This window comes from Topomyia yanbarensis, chromosome 2 (genome assembly GCF_030247195.1).
Source record: "Topomyia yanbarensis strain Yona2022 chromosome 2, ASM3024719v1, whole genome shotgun sequence".
Lineage (NCBI taxonomy): Eukaryota > Metazoa > Arthropoda > Insecta > Diptera > Culicidae > Topomyia > Topomyia yanbarensis.
The window spans coordinates 50,294,649-50,310,464 of NC_080671.1; the positions used below are offsets into that span (position 1 = coordinate 50,294,649).

Here is a 15,816-nt window from a genome sequence, read left to right on the forward strand (position 1 = left end):
GAAACGTCTTTTTATTTCCTTCCCCGTCGCACACACATACAGGCATACGAGGAAGAACAGCAAAGCAGCCGGCGCTACAGGAAGCCACATTCGTGCATCGCCCACCAAAGTGCTGAATAGTTGTAGTTAGCTGTAATTTAAAAAGTTACCCTACGAAGCAGCTGTTGCATGCCATGCGAGGAGCGAGTGAGCAATATGCATTTCGTTTTCATAACTCGCTAATATTTATGGGTAATAAAGATTCATGGTTGCTTCGTGAGGATGACTTTCAAATTGAGTTTTTGCTGTTTGGTTGCGTTTTACTTTTGGGATTGAGTGGAAATCCAAAGTGCCTAGCAGAGTGATACATTAAGTGCAATTAGTAAGCGGTGATGGCAGCGTTGACGTTTGACTTCAGTAGGTGAATAATGACGAGAGACGCGTGGAAGCGACGAAAAGGTACTCACCGAGGCAAAGAAATGCCAGGAACGACGGACGAAGGATTCATAATACGATCAACAACATTACATACCGGTTATGATCAACCACAGGAACGGGAATCTGTTGACGGGTCATACAGGAGTTATAGCATTTTGTAAATGAGAGTACAAATGAATAGATTTAAAAATAAGGATTGCGAAAAGTTTTTTGAGAAATTTACAAAGATAAGACTTATCGTTAGTTTTTGGGCTTCAAGCAATGTTCCAAGGCAGCGTGCGGTTCACTGGAACTAATTAAGCTAATTCATGAGATCCATCGATCGACCTAATTGAAGCATCTGCATAGTTGGAAAAACTCATTTATGCCTTCAGATGAAGTGAAGCAGAGCTAAGATACAAACTTATCATCACCAAATCTCTTTCACATTTTGAGAAATTCCTTACATTTTTAGAGAAAATGCGCTTCTTTCAAAAAATATTGTTCGAGAACCGTGTTTTATACAGCCAAACAATCCCAGAATGAGTTGGAAGGGTTTATTCCTCTTTGTAAAACTGAACTGCACTGAAATTTTTTTGACTTTTTTCAAAAAATAATAAAACTGTGTTAAATAGTAAATAGTATGATTAAAATCAAATCAAATAATATTCAACGGAATCATTGGATTTGAAATAACATGTGGGGATTTTTTTATAAATTTGGAAATTATTCTTTATGATAGGGTAATTTCGGGAAAGATCCGCACATTTCTAAAAATCTATCCTGCACCAAAGTAAACCATACAATATATATTGCAATCATTTTTATGAATAGCGACAAATATCTAAAATACACTGAAATGGTTTTTGTCATCAAAAAAAATTCAACAAATTTCCACGAACATTTTAAAAACAAAGGTAGATTCGAGAGAGATGCCGTATGTGCGGGTGAGACGCCGCACCGTGGTCCCGAAACGGTGAACAAAAGTACTTCTTAGCGCTCGTCGATGTTTTCGTGATGAGATGTCATAGTTTCATGAAGCTTGATTATGCCTATAAATCGGTTAGCAGCTTCACTTTTCTTAAGGGGGTACTGCCATCCCATTTCTAGAAACAATTTTTTATCCAGCGATATAAAAATATTTTTTCTTTCGCAACCTTGTGTAATGATTAAGTTGGAGTAACTTTATTGAGTGTATTATTTATCCTTCTGTTTGTACGAGTGATATTTATCTATGCGTTAGTAGGGGTTCCTCAAAAGCTTCATTTTGAAAAAAAGCATTAGTTCGTTCAAATTTTCGTTTTTATCCCAAAATTGACATCAATACAAATTAATGCGATCAAGAAAGTTAGTGCCTGAAACTTTAAAAAATAAACCGAAGTAATAATTACTTATATACATATCGCCCGTTTAAATATATAGATTGTGTATAGGGTTGTGGTACCGGTAATACCGGTACCGAAAATCCCGGGAATACCGACCCATTTTTGGTACCGTAATACCGGTACTGAAGAAAAGCCAGTACCGGTATTTTCGGTACCATACAACTTTTTTTATGAAAAATATGTGGACTCTCTAGGGGGACCTGTTTCAAAATATCGATCTGCAAGATGACTTTAATTATATTAATTACCTTCTGTAAGTTAAACATTACTAGCTCACGTTGTACTGAACGGTATGTTTAAATTCCTTCCTTATTTTGTTGAAATTATTTCAACGATCTTGTACTAAATTTCAAAATATTAACTTTAAGCGTAAGAGACGTAAAAATTTGCTGATTTTTTTTATTAGCGAAATTCTGATTGGTTTTCAATTTTCACTGGGTGGCACGTAATAAGACTATGGTCTAAGTCATGTCTTTGGTTTGCTATTAAACCTTTATTTATGAAAGAACGAACAGCGATTTAGCAGCTAACAATTTTAGACTTGGTGAGCTACTCCAAATGGGGCGATTTGTAATTATTGGTGATAGGAAAATTCAGTAAAACTCCATAGTTTACAGGAAAGCAAAGAGCCTTGGTATACAGGTCGAAAGCAATTTACAGAAAATCAAGAGAGGAAACCTGCTCGGATTTACTGCCATTCTCGCTTTGATTTACTGTTATTAATAGTGTTTCTTACATTTACCATCTGTTGAAGTCGACAAAAGTTGCACCGCTTAGCAGTTATTGATTTCATAGTGGCCTAGATTTTGAAATAAAAGAAGGTGCCGCATACGAAAAATATTTTCTGCTGAAATGAGTAATGCCATTCCGAATCAATTAAAAACAATAAACATGTTTTTTTGATCAGCACAAATCAATCATTTGAGAATAAGGTCATCAGTTTGAGCATTCAATTTTATTTTGAAGCTTTTTTCGAATTTAAAAAAAAATATTCGAGTACCGGTTCTTTACCGGTTCTACCGGTACTGAGGGTTTCAGTACCGTAGTACCGGTTCTCGCCAAAAAGGGTCGGTACTGCGAACCCTAATCTTAACCCTTGTGAAGGCAGGCTAAAATCCTAACATTAAAGGGCAAGGCGGGCCTCTCAGGCCCGTTTAAATTCAGGCTTCTTTTTGCCTTTCTCATATAGAAAGGTCGGAATTTCGACTTCAGCTTCGGCATCGTCTGCTGTTGAATTTGCTCGAATTTCTTCCATTATTTCAGATTCCTTGAGGCGATTGAAAACTTGGGCAGATCGTCTTGTAGCCATTTCAATTTCTTGTTGCTTCTAGATCTTACAATTTGAATAATTACGACAACTATAATACCAAGAATAGACATAAAAAATAGACAATAACGACAAAGTTAGGCTATGTTGGATCCATATAATTGTCAAGTAGACCACAGTGGGTGAAATGAAAATATGTCACACGTGATTTTCGTATGCTATTTTTTCTTATAAAAAGGTATAAAGATAAAATCAATTAAAACTTGAAAACAAAATACCTGCTAATATGGAGATGATCAAAATGTTTTTTTTCAGATAAATATTAAAGTATAAAACCCGTGGTAGTCCTAGTAAATATTGCATGCACGCCAGGCCTGCCAGGCCCGGCTTGCCTTTTTGTGCATGTAAAAATTCAAACATTGCTGCGCATCACTCCACTAGATGAAAATTTCACAATTCTTTATTTTAGTTATAGATTTCAAAGCTACTTATCGAAATTTCCATGCCCAAGCTAATACTGCATACACATTTTTTTGTAACTAAAAAATTGTAACGTGCCGGGCCTCTGAGACCCGCGTGCCTTTTTGAGGGTTAAAATTTATAAATGTTAGAAGTTTTTCGGAAAAGGCATTCGCTGCTTCTATCTTTTCTAAAGTAATCTCTCGATTTGTGCGAAGATCGGTTGACTATATTGACAGTTTTTGCTAAAAATGTAAACCAAAGTCGTTCATAAGTGTGTATTGATGATAAAATATTCCAAACATTTTGTTGTGAAAAAATGTTTACAACTAATATTAAAACCAAATTACGTGTAGGGGAAAGTGAGGCAATATCGCCATGTGGGGCCGAGTTGAGCACCCCTGTTTTCCAAGAATCTATGAACAATTTTCGATTTTTTTTGTTTGCACGAATGGTCCGTCAATCACCATTAGATGATGTAATATTTTAATTGCGACATAAAACAAATCTTAAATCACAAAAAATACAAAAATCTGACGGGATGTCAAAGAACTGAAAATGTTATAAGATTCAAGCTATATGAAATAAACATTCGCATGACGTATGTGTGCGGTAATTGTAAAATGCATACATCTCCGCAATATTCAACGTCTTTCTAATTATTTCGAACATAAAAATAATTTAACAGGACTTTATAGTTTCCACAAAAAATCTGCGAAAATTGCTCTACAGCATGGGGCAAATTGAGCATCACGCAAATCACATATGTGTTTATGCATTAAATCCCGAAAAGTTATCCCTATGTAAACGTTTTATACCTGAAGTTACTACGAACGATGAATAATAATATTTGCTCGAGAAATTTATTATTAAAACAAAATGGAAATTTGTATCTAATAGTTCCGAATTTCTGTTAAAAAACTATATGACGAATTTCATTGGCAACTAAATGACACTAAACCAATGGAAAATGTGATACTTATTAATTATAAGTGAAATCAATTTTAAATTTTGCGATAAAATAAAATCTTTTGCGACATGATCATATTGCCCCTTAATACCAAGCCAAAAATCGATCATTACAAACATCGATTTTTTTTCAAAGATTTTGAATTTTCATCAGCACGTTTAATAACTGCATATGAAGAATATGTTGTATTCTACCAATAGAGGAAAATTTGGGATTATTTGTATGTTTTAAGGCTGATATATTTGTCTTGAACCTTAGGGTGCTCATTAGGGTTCGCAGTACCGACGCTTTTTGGCGAGAACCGGTACTACGGTACTGAAGCCCTCAGTACCGGTAGTACCGGTAAAGTACCGGTACTCGAATATTTTTTTTTTAAATTCGAAAAAAGCTTCAAAATGAAATTGAATGCTCAAACTGATGACCTTATTCTCAAATGATTGATTTGTGCTGATCAAAAAAACATGTTTATTGTTTTTAATTGATTCGGAATGGCATTACTCATTTCAGCAGAAAATATTTTTCGTATGCGGCACCTTCTTTTATTTCAAAATCTAGGCCACTATGAAATCAATAACTGCTAAGCGGTGCAACTTTTGTCGACTTCAACAGATGGTAAATGTAAGAAACACTATTAATAACAGTAAATCAAAGCGAGAATGGCAGTAAATCCGAGCAGGTTTCCTCTCTTGATTTTCTGTAAATTGCTTTCGACCTGTATACCAAGGCTCTTTGCTTTCCTGTAAACTATGGAGTTTTACTGAATTTTCCTATCACCAATAATTACAAATCGCCCCATTTGGAGTAGCTCACCAAGTCTAAAATTGTTAGCTGCTAAATCGCTGTTCGTTCTTTTATAAATAAAGGTTTAATAGCAAACCAAAGACATGACTTAGACCATAGTCTTATTACGTGCCACCCAGTGAAAATTGAAAACCAATCAGAATTTCGCTACTAAAAAAAAATCAGCAAATTTTTACGTCTCTTACGCTTAAAGTTAATATTTTGAAATTTAGTACAAGATCGTTGAAATAATTTCAACAAAATAAGGAAGGAATTTAAACATACCGTTCAGTACAACGTGAGCTAGTAATGTTTAACTTACAGAAGGTAATTAATATAATTAAAGTCATCTTGCAGACCGATATTTTGAAACAGGTCCCCCTAGAGAGTCCACATATTTTTCATAAAAAAAGTTGTATTGTACCGAAAATACCGGTACTGGCTTTTCTTCAGTACCGGTATTACGGTACCAAAAATGGGTCGGTATTCCCGGGATTTTCGGTACCGGTATTACCGGTACCACAACCCTAGTGCTCATATTGCCTCACTTTCCCCTAATAATCCAGCTGCGGTGAACATATTCTCAACTGTTTCATCACCAAAAAAGCCCCAAGGCGGAGTCTATTTGTAACATGTCATCATATTCTAGTACAAAAACGGTAGTTTTCAGATCAGTTTTGCCACTTAGTTTCAAATTAAGTTCAATTATGTTTGGAAATTTTCGGTGTTGGAAGAATTCGATGTTATTTTTCGCAAAATAATCATGAATTTTTGGAAGCAAATATTATTGTCTTCTATACACAAATTTCACCGGCGCGTCTAGATTTGCTGTGAATTTTTCAATTTTACGTTTACATTTTCAATGCGCCATCAAATAAACTCAGAAATCAATAAAAATTAACAATTAGATAGAGCCCTCCAGGCAAATGACGCAGTGTTCGATTGCGCCTACCAATATGCAATTCGAATACGGTGCAAAAATTTATAGAAGCATCATGGTCGTCTTCTCGTTGTGGCTGATTCGTTGACAGAAGAAAAACAACGAATACAGATGCACTAATGACGCCATCTCGTTGTTGCAAATTTGTTTTGTTATAGTGTCGGCAAGTATTTCACAAGTTTGCAAGTATTTTCTTCATTACATAATTCTTATTGCAAACAAACACTGACAGTTATTGCTCTCCACTATAGTACCCAGGCAACATATGTAACAAGTCTACGAAAAAAATTAGCCTATTTGGTTTGGTATCAGTTGTAAAAAAGTACAAAAGCATGTTCTCAGATAGTGGTTTGTTGCTAATAGACTACAAACAAGTTTGTTGCTACTAATCAAATCGTAAAAAGTGGGTTTGTTTCCATTTTACCACTTCGATTCGAAACGATATTCAGAAGATGGAGCTCATAATGTTTGATAACTGTTAGTTGACAATAACTGAATGCTATAGTGGATAGCAGCTGTCAGTGTTTGTTTGCAATAAGTATCATATAAAGAACAAAACACTTGGAAACTTGTCAAATACTTGCCGACACTTCAACAAAACAAATTTGCAACAACGAGATGGTGTTATCGATGCATCTGTATTCGTTATTTGTCTTCTGTCAACGAATTAGTCACAACGAGAAAGCGGCCATGATGCTTTCATAAATTTTCGCACCATATTCGAATTGCATATTGGTAGGCGCAATCGAAAACTGCGTCATTTGCCTGGAGCGCTATATCTTATTGTTATATTTTCATCCATTTTTGATATTATTTGAGGGCGCATTGAAAATGTAAACGTAAAATTGAAAAAATCACAGTAAATCTAGATGCGCCGGTGAAATTTAAGTATAGAAGAGCAAAATATTTGTTTTCAAATATTCCAAATTATCTTGCAAAAAACAAATCGCATTATTTCAACACCGAATATTTTCCAAACATAATTGAACTCGATTTGCAACTAGGTGGCAAAATTGATTTGCAATACAGCGTACGTTTTCATGACAAGTTATTCCGCCTTGGGCTTTTTTGGTGATGCAACAGTTGAGATCATGTTCACCCCGGCTAGATTATTACACGTGATTTGGTTTCATTATTAGTTGTTAATATTATTTTACTACAAAATATGTTGCTTGGGTACTGAGTTACTTTCAGCCAACAGTTATCAAACATAATAGGCAGAATAGGTAAATTCGAAAATAATTCTTTCAGTCAACAAAACCACGTTTTACAGTTCGATTAGCAGCAACAAACTTGTTTGTGGTCTATTAGCAACAAACCATGGTCTGAAAAATGCTTTTATACTTTTCTGTAACTGATATTTAACTAAATAGATAAAAAGTTTTCTTAAACTTGTTACATATGTTGCTTGGGATATGTATGACGTGTCACAAATGTGCACAGAAGATTTCATATAAAAATGAATCTTAACTGATTCGTAACATTATGCATTGTAGATCACTATGTCCAATATTATACTTTTCCATGTGATAGCAGCAATATCAGGTTACAAAATGATGGTATTGGAACACAAAGTTTTCCCAATTTTCCTCCATTATTCGGGAGAAACAATAAACAAAAGTTTTTTATATATAACTAAGTTTATTTAGGCCCAAATACGGTAGCTTGACGAGGCCGATAATTCATTTTTAAGGTACATCGCACGTGTTAGTGGGGGAAGAGAAAGCCGTATTTAGGGGCGGCTTGCTCCCCTCTTGTGTTAGTAAAGGAAAAAGGTAGAAAGTGGGATACATATTGTAAAATTTTCTAAAATTGACATTCTCGTTGGCTGGTTCATGATTGTGGGGGGTATGCACACTTTATTGTAGTGATTTCCATCCTGTAATCTCAGAGGCGAGGGGAGGGTCGATATTTCGGATGATTATTGGCACACCGATGCTGTCTTGTGACGTGTCATGATGTTCTGGATGGACGGTTATCAAGAAAGGTATGCATCGTAGACTCGTGAAGAAGTGCCATATTGTAGATACAGGGAGAGGTATACGAGGTTCTACTGTGAATGAGAGGGAAAAATGTATTAAACTTGGACATCAATAATTTTCAAAAAGATGTAGATAAGAAAAATGTAGGGGTGGTCACGGCTTGCCAGGACGTCCCGGACTGGCACATAGGTTGATCTACCTAATAAACAAAAGTTGGTTCCATTAACAATTTAGAGACAATATATATCAATGTTATTGTTGACTGGCGACTAGACGAAACAAATATTTTTCTTGCTTAATCCATTACATTTCGGTATACTTTCCAAAACTAGTGGAAATCTCAAAAGCAAATTTGTTCAATAAACTTGAAAATATAAGCCAACCATTCCCAGAAAAAAAAACTATGCGTTGCGTTGCGTTGCGTTGCGTTGCGTTGTGACGATGATTTTGGCGGATTGCACACTGACTTCATCATGTTTGACTGCTGATTATCTAATAAGAGTTGCTTAGGAAATGGTAAGTAGGAATTCAAACCAATCCGACCCATATTAAAACCTCAACAGCATGATAGCCATCATTGCCGGCCGCCCCCATCTCCATCGTTCACGGGGAAGGATAAAGGATAAGGTAGACAGGAAGTGTTGATGCTCCACCTACTTAACGGAAGGACGACGATTCATCAGACTCTTCCATAGGTCTCGCGGAGTTGGTAGTTTGGAAGGGTATCAAGTCTAGGATTCGCTCCAAGCAAGCGATGCGACCTGTAAAGCATATTTTATTAGGTAGTTGTTTAGTTAGTCTTCGAGTGCACGATCACTCGAAAAAGAGATCTTGTTTAGTTTTTGGTTCTTTTTAAACTCTGGGCAGCCGGCTACCGAGAGTATACTATGTTCCCTAAACAAAAGCAATTTAAACTCCACACAGCCGACCGTGGGAGTATTGCCTAGAAAAGCTAATCTTATCTGCGTAATGGGTCGGATCACTATTTATTGCAACAGTATTTGGACAGAATTCGCTACTTCTTCTCTACGATATATTTATTGGCTTGAAAACTACCGAGCTATAATAACGAACACTGAAGGGAAATATAAAGGATTGTTAACCTGATGCATGGACTTGTTAGCAATAACGGAGCTTGAAATTAGGTTCATAAAAACAGACGCGGCGAATTTTCAGTACGTATTGACCCGTGATCATAGATACTAGTCAGATTATTCGTATTGGGGCTAATTTCCGATCAACTATTCATTTTTACGGCAATGTTTTCTCGACTAGATCTGTTCGCACCCTCTCATTCTGCTACTATCGGCAGAAGGCTGATAGCACCCAGTCGTCGCCGGTCTAAGGACCAAATGTCATCAATAGACTTAGACTCGCGTGGAGGCATGAGATAGGAAACTTGAGAGAATTTTGTTATCCCACCGTTTGACGACCCCAACCATTCCCAGAAAAAAACTATGATAGGAAAAGTTTGCCTCCCGAGACAAGAACATAGCTAATGGTTATGGTTGATCTGCATAAGAATTACCTTTGTCATCAGAGACATCTGTTGGCTTGCTATAAGCTTTTTGGTTTGTAGCAAGCCAACAAACTATGAATGTTGTCTGTTTTTTTTCTTTGTCATAAGATAGCACAACTCAATCACTCAAGAAACTGGAGCTTGTCATAATCGTGTTTCGCTATATCTCAGTAACCCAGCAGAATTTCAAAATTCTGAAAACGCGACTTTGAAAAGATTTTAAAATTTAGTAGCATGGCATATCTAACTCAGTTCACCCCAAAATGGCGTTTGTCTTAAAATAGCACAACAGCGACGATATTTGAACATAAAGGGCGAACACGAAATTATTGCGACACATTCAACAGAGCATAACTTTTTTACCATTTGGTAAAAATCAACCAAATTTTGCACACTTTCTCATTGATGTGTATTGTTTACATGCTGTTAAACTCGAAGTCGTGTTTTTAAATTCAACTAAAATGGAGGTGAACCAACGCGAGTCGAGAGAACAAACTCTTTCCAAACACCTGGAATTTCCTGACCTGTCGCACCGGCTGTTGGGAAAAATGTTGAACATTCACCATTCAACCGTCTCCAGAGTGTTGAAGCGGTTCCAGGAGCGGTTGACGTTGGACCACGACAAAGGAACTGGAAGAAAACCGGGCCCGGAGAACAAGAAGACGGAGGTAAAGGTGAAGCGGATGATTAAAGCAAATCCCAACGTCTCAAGCCGCGATTTGGCTAAAAAGATCGGCATGTCGCAGAGCTACGTCCAGAATGCAAAGAAGAGAGCTGGACTACATACATACAAGGTACAGAACTTCCCAAACCGCGATGAGCGGCAACAATCGACGGCTAAAACTCGGTCACGGAAGCTCTACGAGAAGATGCTGACAAAATATGGCTGCTGTGTGATGGACGACGAAACGTATAAAGAAGCTGATTTTAAGCAAATTCCGGGTTTGGAGTTTTTCACCGGCAAGAGCAAGTTCTATGTGGACGACAAATTTAGGAAGAAGAAAATGTCGAAGCTCGCCTCCAAATATCTCATTTGGCAGGCCAATCTGTTCTTGCGGACTGAGGAGTGAGCCTTTCGTGACAAAGGACACAGTAAATGGCGAGATCTACAAACCTGAGTGCCTCGAGAAGCGCCTTTTGCCGTTCTTGCAGCAGCACGACGAAGCTTCGCTATTTTGGCCAGATTTGGCATCATGCCACTATTCTAAAAGTGTTCTGCAGTGGTATGAGGCCAATTCTGTCCATTTTGTTCCAAAGGACATAAATCCGCCAAACTGTCCGGAGCTGCGCCCGGTGGAGCAGTACTGGGCAATAATGAAGCGGGAACTTCGGAAGAGCAAGAAGATAGTCAAAGACTAGAAGGACATGTTAAGAAAATGGAAAAAAAACTGAGAAACTGGTACCGGATGACACTGTAAAGATTTTAATGGAGGGCATCAAGCGAAATTGCGTTCAATTTTACACTCAAGGCTCCACCGATTAACTTTTCTTTTGATTTTTGAAGTAAATTTATGTATAAAAATACCCTAAAATTTTGTTTTGATTTTAAACATTATAAGAAAATTGGAATGACATTTTCGGTGTCGCAATAATTTCGTGTTCGCCCTTTATTATGTTTCATTCAAAATGCAATTGAGATACGAAGAGTTTGCAAAATCATTCGTGGAATGTCTCTTTTGAAAATATTCATCCATGTTTCCCAGTTAAGTCAAATATTTTTCTGAGATACTCAAGGATTTTCTTAATCATGGTGTGTATAAACGCTCAGCATAGAATTAAATTAAATTGGAGTCAATATGGTTTTCGATTTTTGGTCATATGCCTCCTCATAGTGCAATGTTTTGAAGACATCTCCTTCATCTTCAGGGGAAAGTAGAGTTTCAGGGTGTCGAGTCATTTCTGAAAATAAAATTCCCTGATTTTCTAGGTTTTTATAGAGCTTTTGATAAATTTTGCAGAGTGCTCAAACAAACCAATCCACAGTTTTCAACTTTCCTTGTTCGAGCTTACAATATGTAGTGCATTTGTAGTTAGTTTTTAAACATAACTTTTTGCAATTAAATCACTTTTGCTTTTTAACAACTATGCAATTTAAATATTTTCAAATCAAAACAAGTTTTTTTTCATTCCTTTAAATTACTAAATAAAAATATGTTTTAGGGTCACAATGCCTGCTTGTGATGAATGCTGGATCAATGCATACTCTTGGATCTGACATAGTGGTGCTTATGGAAATCACAGACCAACAGACATAGCACTCGCAAACAAAGCCGCCACTGACATATGCAAAAATAAGCTGGGGATAGACCACTGGTGAAAAATTGTTCCCAAGTATTGTGCTAGTCGTTCCTATTTATATGCTACCTGGTGCTGAGAACTTCTCGGCAGCGGTATTTCACTCTATACCGATGCCCATTTTCGCGATCCATTTCGCTGCCACTCCAACGGAATAATCATCTGCGGTAAAATTTCTCTAGACAACGATATCCCGATTTTCTGCAAATTTGTGTTTTCCTTCTTAGCTGCCGTTGCTAGCCCGCTAACCGACATTTGTTGTCTATTCAATACTGTTGCTAATATCGAAGCTTGTCGAAACGTGAACTGATCCTTCAGAGAAGCCGTCCAACTTGACATACATCCCTTTCCAGCCACCCTCGCAAAGTTTCGTCCTTGGTTTCTTCATTGACTTGTTTCTAGAGTGGCCAAACTCAAATGACATTTCCTGTGTCAAAACCGGTTACAGTATATTTATTTCCTGGACAGGAAGTGAATAAATTTTTAAATGTAATTCAAAATCCTCATGGGGGGGGGGGGGGTTAAACAACCACCCCCCCCCCCCACCCTTGCGCACTGGCCTGCTCACTAGTATCACGTGCAATATACGCGTAAACGTTTACGCTTGCATCACCTGCGTCGGTAGCCACACTTGGAGCACAGAAGTTTAAAACTTCTCGACAATTGAATTCCTGCGCAAAACTTTCAAAGCAATGCTATACATGTTTTTGGTCTTTAGCCTGTAAAAGATGTTAGATACAGTGTACGCATAAGCCTCAGGAGCTAGCACAATTTGAATAAGAACAACGTAGGAGTTGTTTGTCGCCGACAACCAAAATATGCATTCTCGTCTGTTGGACACCAAGAGCTTAGAATCAATATTTAATAAAAAGCTACCGATGGGGCGTGTCACCACAGGCGAGCCGTTGCTTCAATGCGATTGTTTACAAATTTGGGTTGGGTCTATAGATGATTCTCGATCCGCAACGTATCGAACGTTTGTGTTTGAAATATATTTTCTTCCGTAATACATTGCCTAGGTTTTGCGGTAGTATTGTCACAAATCAAAAGATCCATACCATAACAATATGTTTAATTTAGTATGTCTTAATAACAGAAGCTTAGCCCATTCTCCAAATTTGTATCATTGTGAACTCATAGTATTGTCACTGCATGTATGCAAATGTTTTATCCAGCAGTTTGCGAACGCTGTTACCACCTTAGTCAAGCCACAATATCGTAATTTACGACGAGATAGGTGTCTTAGCTAGATTAATTAATCGATTTCCGATATGCTATATTTTTCGAAATGTTGAATCTAGCGCTTAACAGATGTCGCGACGAGTTGTGGTTGGCGAATTGAGCCGGCGAAAATCAATCCATAAAATGATGCACTTCTATCTCTGCCTAGTTTCTTTTAAGGTGCAATTGTGGCCTAAATACCCGTATCTAACATAGTTTTAAAACCAAAACTATATTTCTTCTTTTTAGATTTACTGGTCCATTTATTCCCAAACTTTTAATTTACATCGATATTGAACATTGAACTCGTCGAACTGTGAGCATCGAAGCCGAGAGTGATGATTGTTTTTTACGACAGTTTAAATGAATGTTTAACGCCAATTTTCAGAAAACAATGGATAAATGTACAAATCCTTTTCAGTTGGTTTCATAAACGTTTATTGAAAGCACATTTACACTCACACATGATTAACGTTATTTTCCTTTAAGCTAGATGCACTCTAAGCTATATTTGCGCTATCAACAGAAACTTCAGGCGCGGATTGATAATTGCTGAAGCGTCCCAAACCATATTTTTCAGTCCCACCCAAGTTGTCTAAGCACGGGTTGAGCTTTTTCAGCATTCTCAAAACTATTCTCCAATGAGAGACGTTTACAAAACGAAAAATAGCTTAATTTGCCCAAACTTCCATGCGTAAGCTGGTTGTTGCTGAGATCAATCTCCTCAGCGACCGACAGATACTGCTCGTAGAAAAGACGTTCCAGCTTCAAACCCGACAGATCCAATTTACCATTCGGTATTCCATTCGCGCCAATCCAACGCTCCAAACGATTTTCTATACTCCATCGGCTAGTTAGATCTCGGTAGTAACCTTGTCGCATCGGATCAACCGTTTGAAGCTTTTCCAAATAGGCAAGCATGTGGTCGTAATATCGCCTGCGGTCGATTGCCTTCATCAGTAGGGCTGCTGTGAGCAATGTCCACTTGCTGTCCGGTTCGTATTCTAGCAACTGCTGGCAAGAATCCAGCTGTGTCTTCAGAACATCCAAAACTGCGTCGTTAAACTCATGTTCAAATTTCGGTAGTTTGATGGCTATTAGCGAAGTTTCGGAAAGTCGTTGGACTTCCAATGTGTACAAATTCCCATTCTCATCCTTGAAACTCACAAAGCTTACATGTTCATCAGAAAATGTTGTATTCAAACCTTCCAATAGCCACGTGACAGCATGGCTCCCATCCGTAGCTACTGGTTGCCAGTCCGAGCCTTGATTTATTTCCTTGTCAAAATCAAACGTTAATGTAACGTTCTTGTGCTTCAAATTGACTGGTCGAGTAAAGGCTATAACTGCCAATTTTCTTACGGTATCTAGTCGAAACGCTGCAATGTCCAACTCGGGCTGAGAATAACCAAGTAACCAACGTTGGTAGAACCAAGCGCTGCTATCGTTCGGATCGGTGAAGGCTGCTGTTAAAACCAGCTCCAACTCTTCTCGCAATTTTTCCTCACTAACAGGACGCGAAGGGTCTTCCCTATTAGGATATAAGACCGGCAGCAGTTTGCTTCTATAGTGCCAGGATGAATAATTGGAAAAATTGTTTTGAATTTTCTCAGTACAAAAGTCGAGTTCTTTTTCCAAAGGAATTTTGGCTTTCTCCACTACATAACGTCGATAATCCCAACAGTGAACTGCAATTGTAAACATTCACAGGATACCATTGTAATAAGTAACATTCACTACTCACAGTTCCGTTCGTCCAGTTTAAGATATCTGGTGCACAGATCAACTTCCTTCTGCCAATTCGGGGTAGGGGCATTTTCCAACACCCAGCAACGATGGTGCCAAGCACAGTAGGACTTTGGATTCACCTGCAGGCACATCTCTGTGAAGCTTAGATCTTTATCGAACACGGCTTGATTGTCTCTGTAATTTGATTGAATAAATCACACGAAATTAAGAAATATAAACTGTCTCACTTATCCTCGGACGCAATCTTCTGTAGGCACTGACGTCGTAGATTCCACAGTGTGGCAATGTCCGGATTAGCACTCAAAACTCTGCCTGTTAGGTCCATCATCTCGTCATCCAACTCATTTGCCACTTTTTTCATCAGTATTCGACCCATACCGGCACGGAACTTCTGAGCCTTTTGTTCCTGTTCCTTTCGTTTCCGTGCAGCCTCTTCGGCACTGCTGCGAACTTTTAAACGACCGTGCTGAAAGGTTGAAATAAGTAAATTCCTGTACATTTCATATTTTCATGATTTTTTACCATTTTCACAAGACTTCTGTTAAAATTCACTGATTTCGTCAGCTTCTGTTACTCATCAAGATGCAAATTCTATAGATAAAAACAACTCTGACCAGAGATGCCAGGTACTTTCTTCAAATGTCTGCAATAATAATTTTAAAAGTCTGGGAAGAACAAAAAATGTCAGGAAAGCTAGTGTAACCAACAGCCTTTATATTCAAAAATCTGCAAATATCTGCAACAAAACTAAAAAATCTGCAAATATCTGCAACCAAACTAGAAAATCTGCAAATATCTGCGTCATCGAAAAAATCTGCAGCTTAAATTAAAAGTCTGCGAATTTGCAGACTTG

The 15,816-nt window shown here is 37.6% G+C and overlaps 1 protein-coding gene across 1 annotated transcript; it reads right to left on the bottom strand.

Annotated features, from left to right (window-relative positions):
* Positions 1–13,640: 13,640 nt before the first annotated feature.
* LOC131684669 (geranylgeranyl transferase type-2 subunit alpha) lies at positions 13,641–15,600 on the bottom strand. The gene is made up of 4 exons (XM_058967743.1): positions 15,486–15,600; positions 15,191–15,429; positions 14,959–15,137; positions 13,641–14,902 (listed from the first exon to the last, which is right to left on the bottom strand). Exons 1-4 carry the CDS (start codon positions 15,486–15,488, stop codon positions 13,791–13,793), a joined length of 1,533 nt encoding a protein of 510 aa, XP_058823726.1. The 5' UTR covers positions 15,489–15,600; the 3' UTR covers positions 13,641–13,790.
* Between the last annotated feature and the right edge of the window lie 216 nt (positions 15,601–15,816).

Coding starts and splice junctions, on each gene's coding strand:
- LOC131684669 (XM_058967743.1), bottom strand. Junction 15,138..15,190: donor AAGATTGCGTCCGAGGATAA/GTGAGACAGTTT, acceptor ATCAAATTACAG/AGACAATCAAGCCGTGTTCG. Junction 14,903..14,958: donor TAAACTGGACGAACGGAACT/GTGAGTAGTGAA, acceptor TTACAATTGCAG/TTCACTGTTGGGATTATCGA.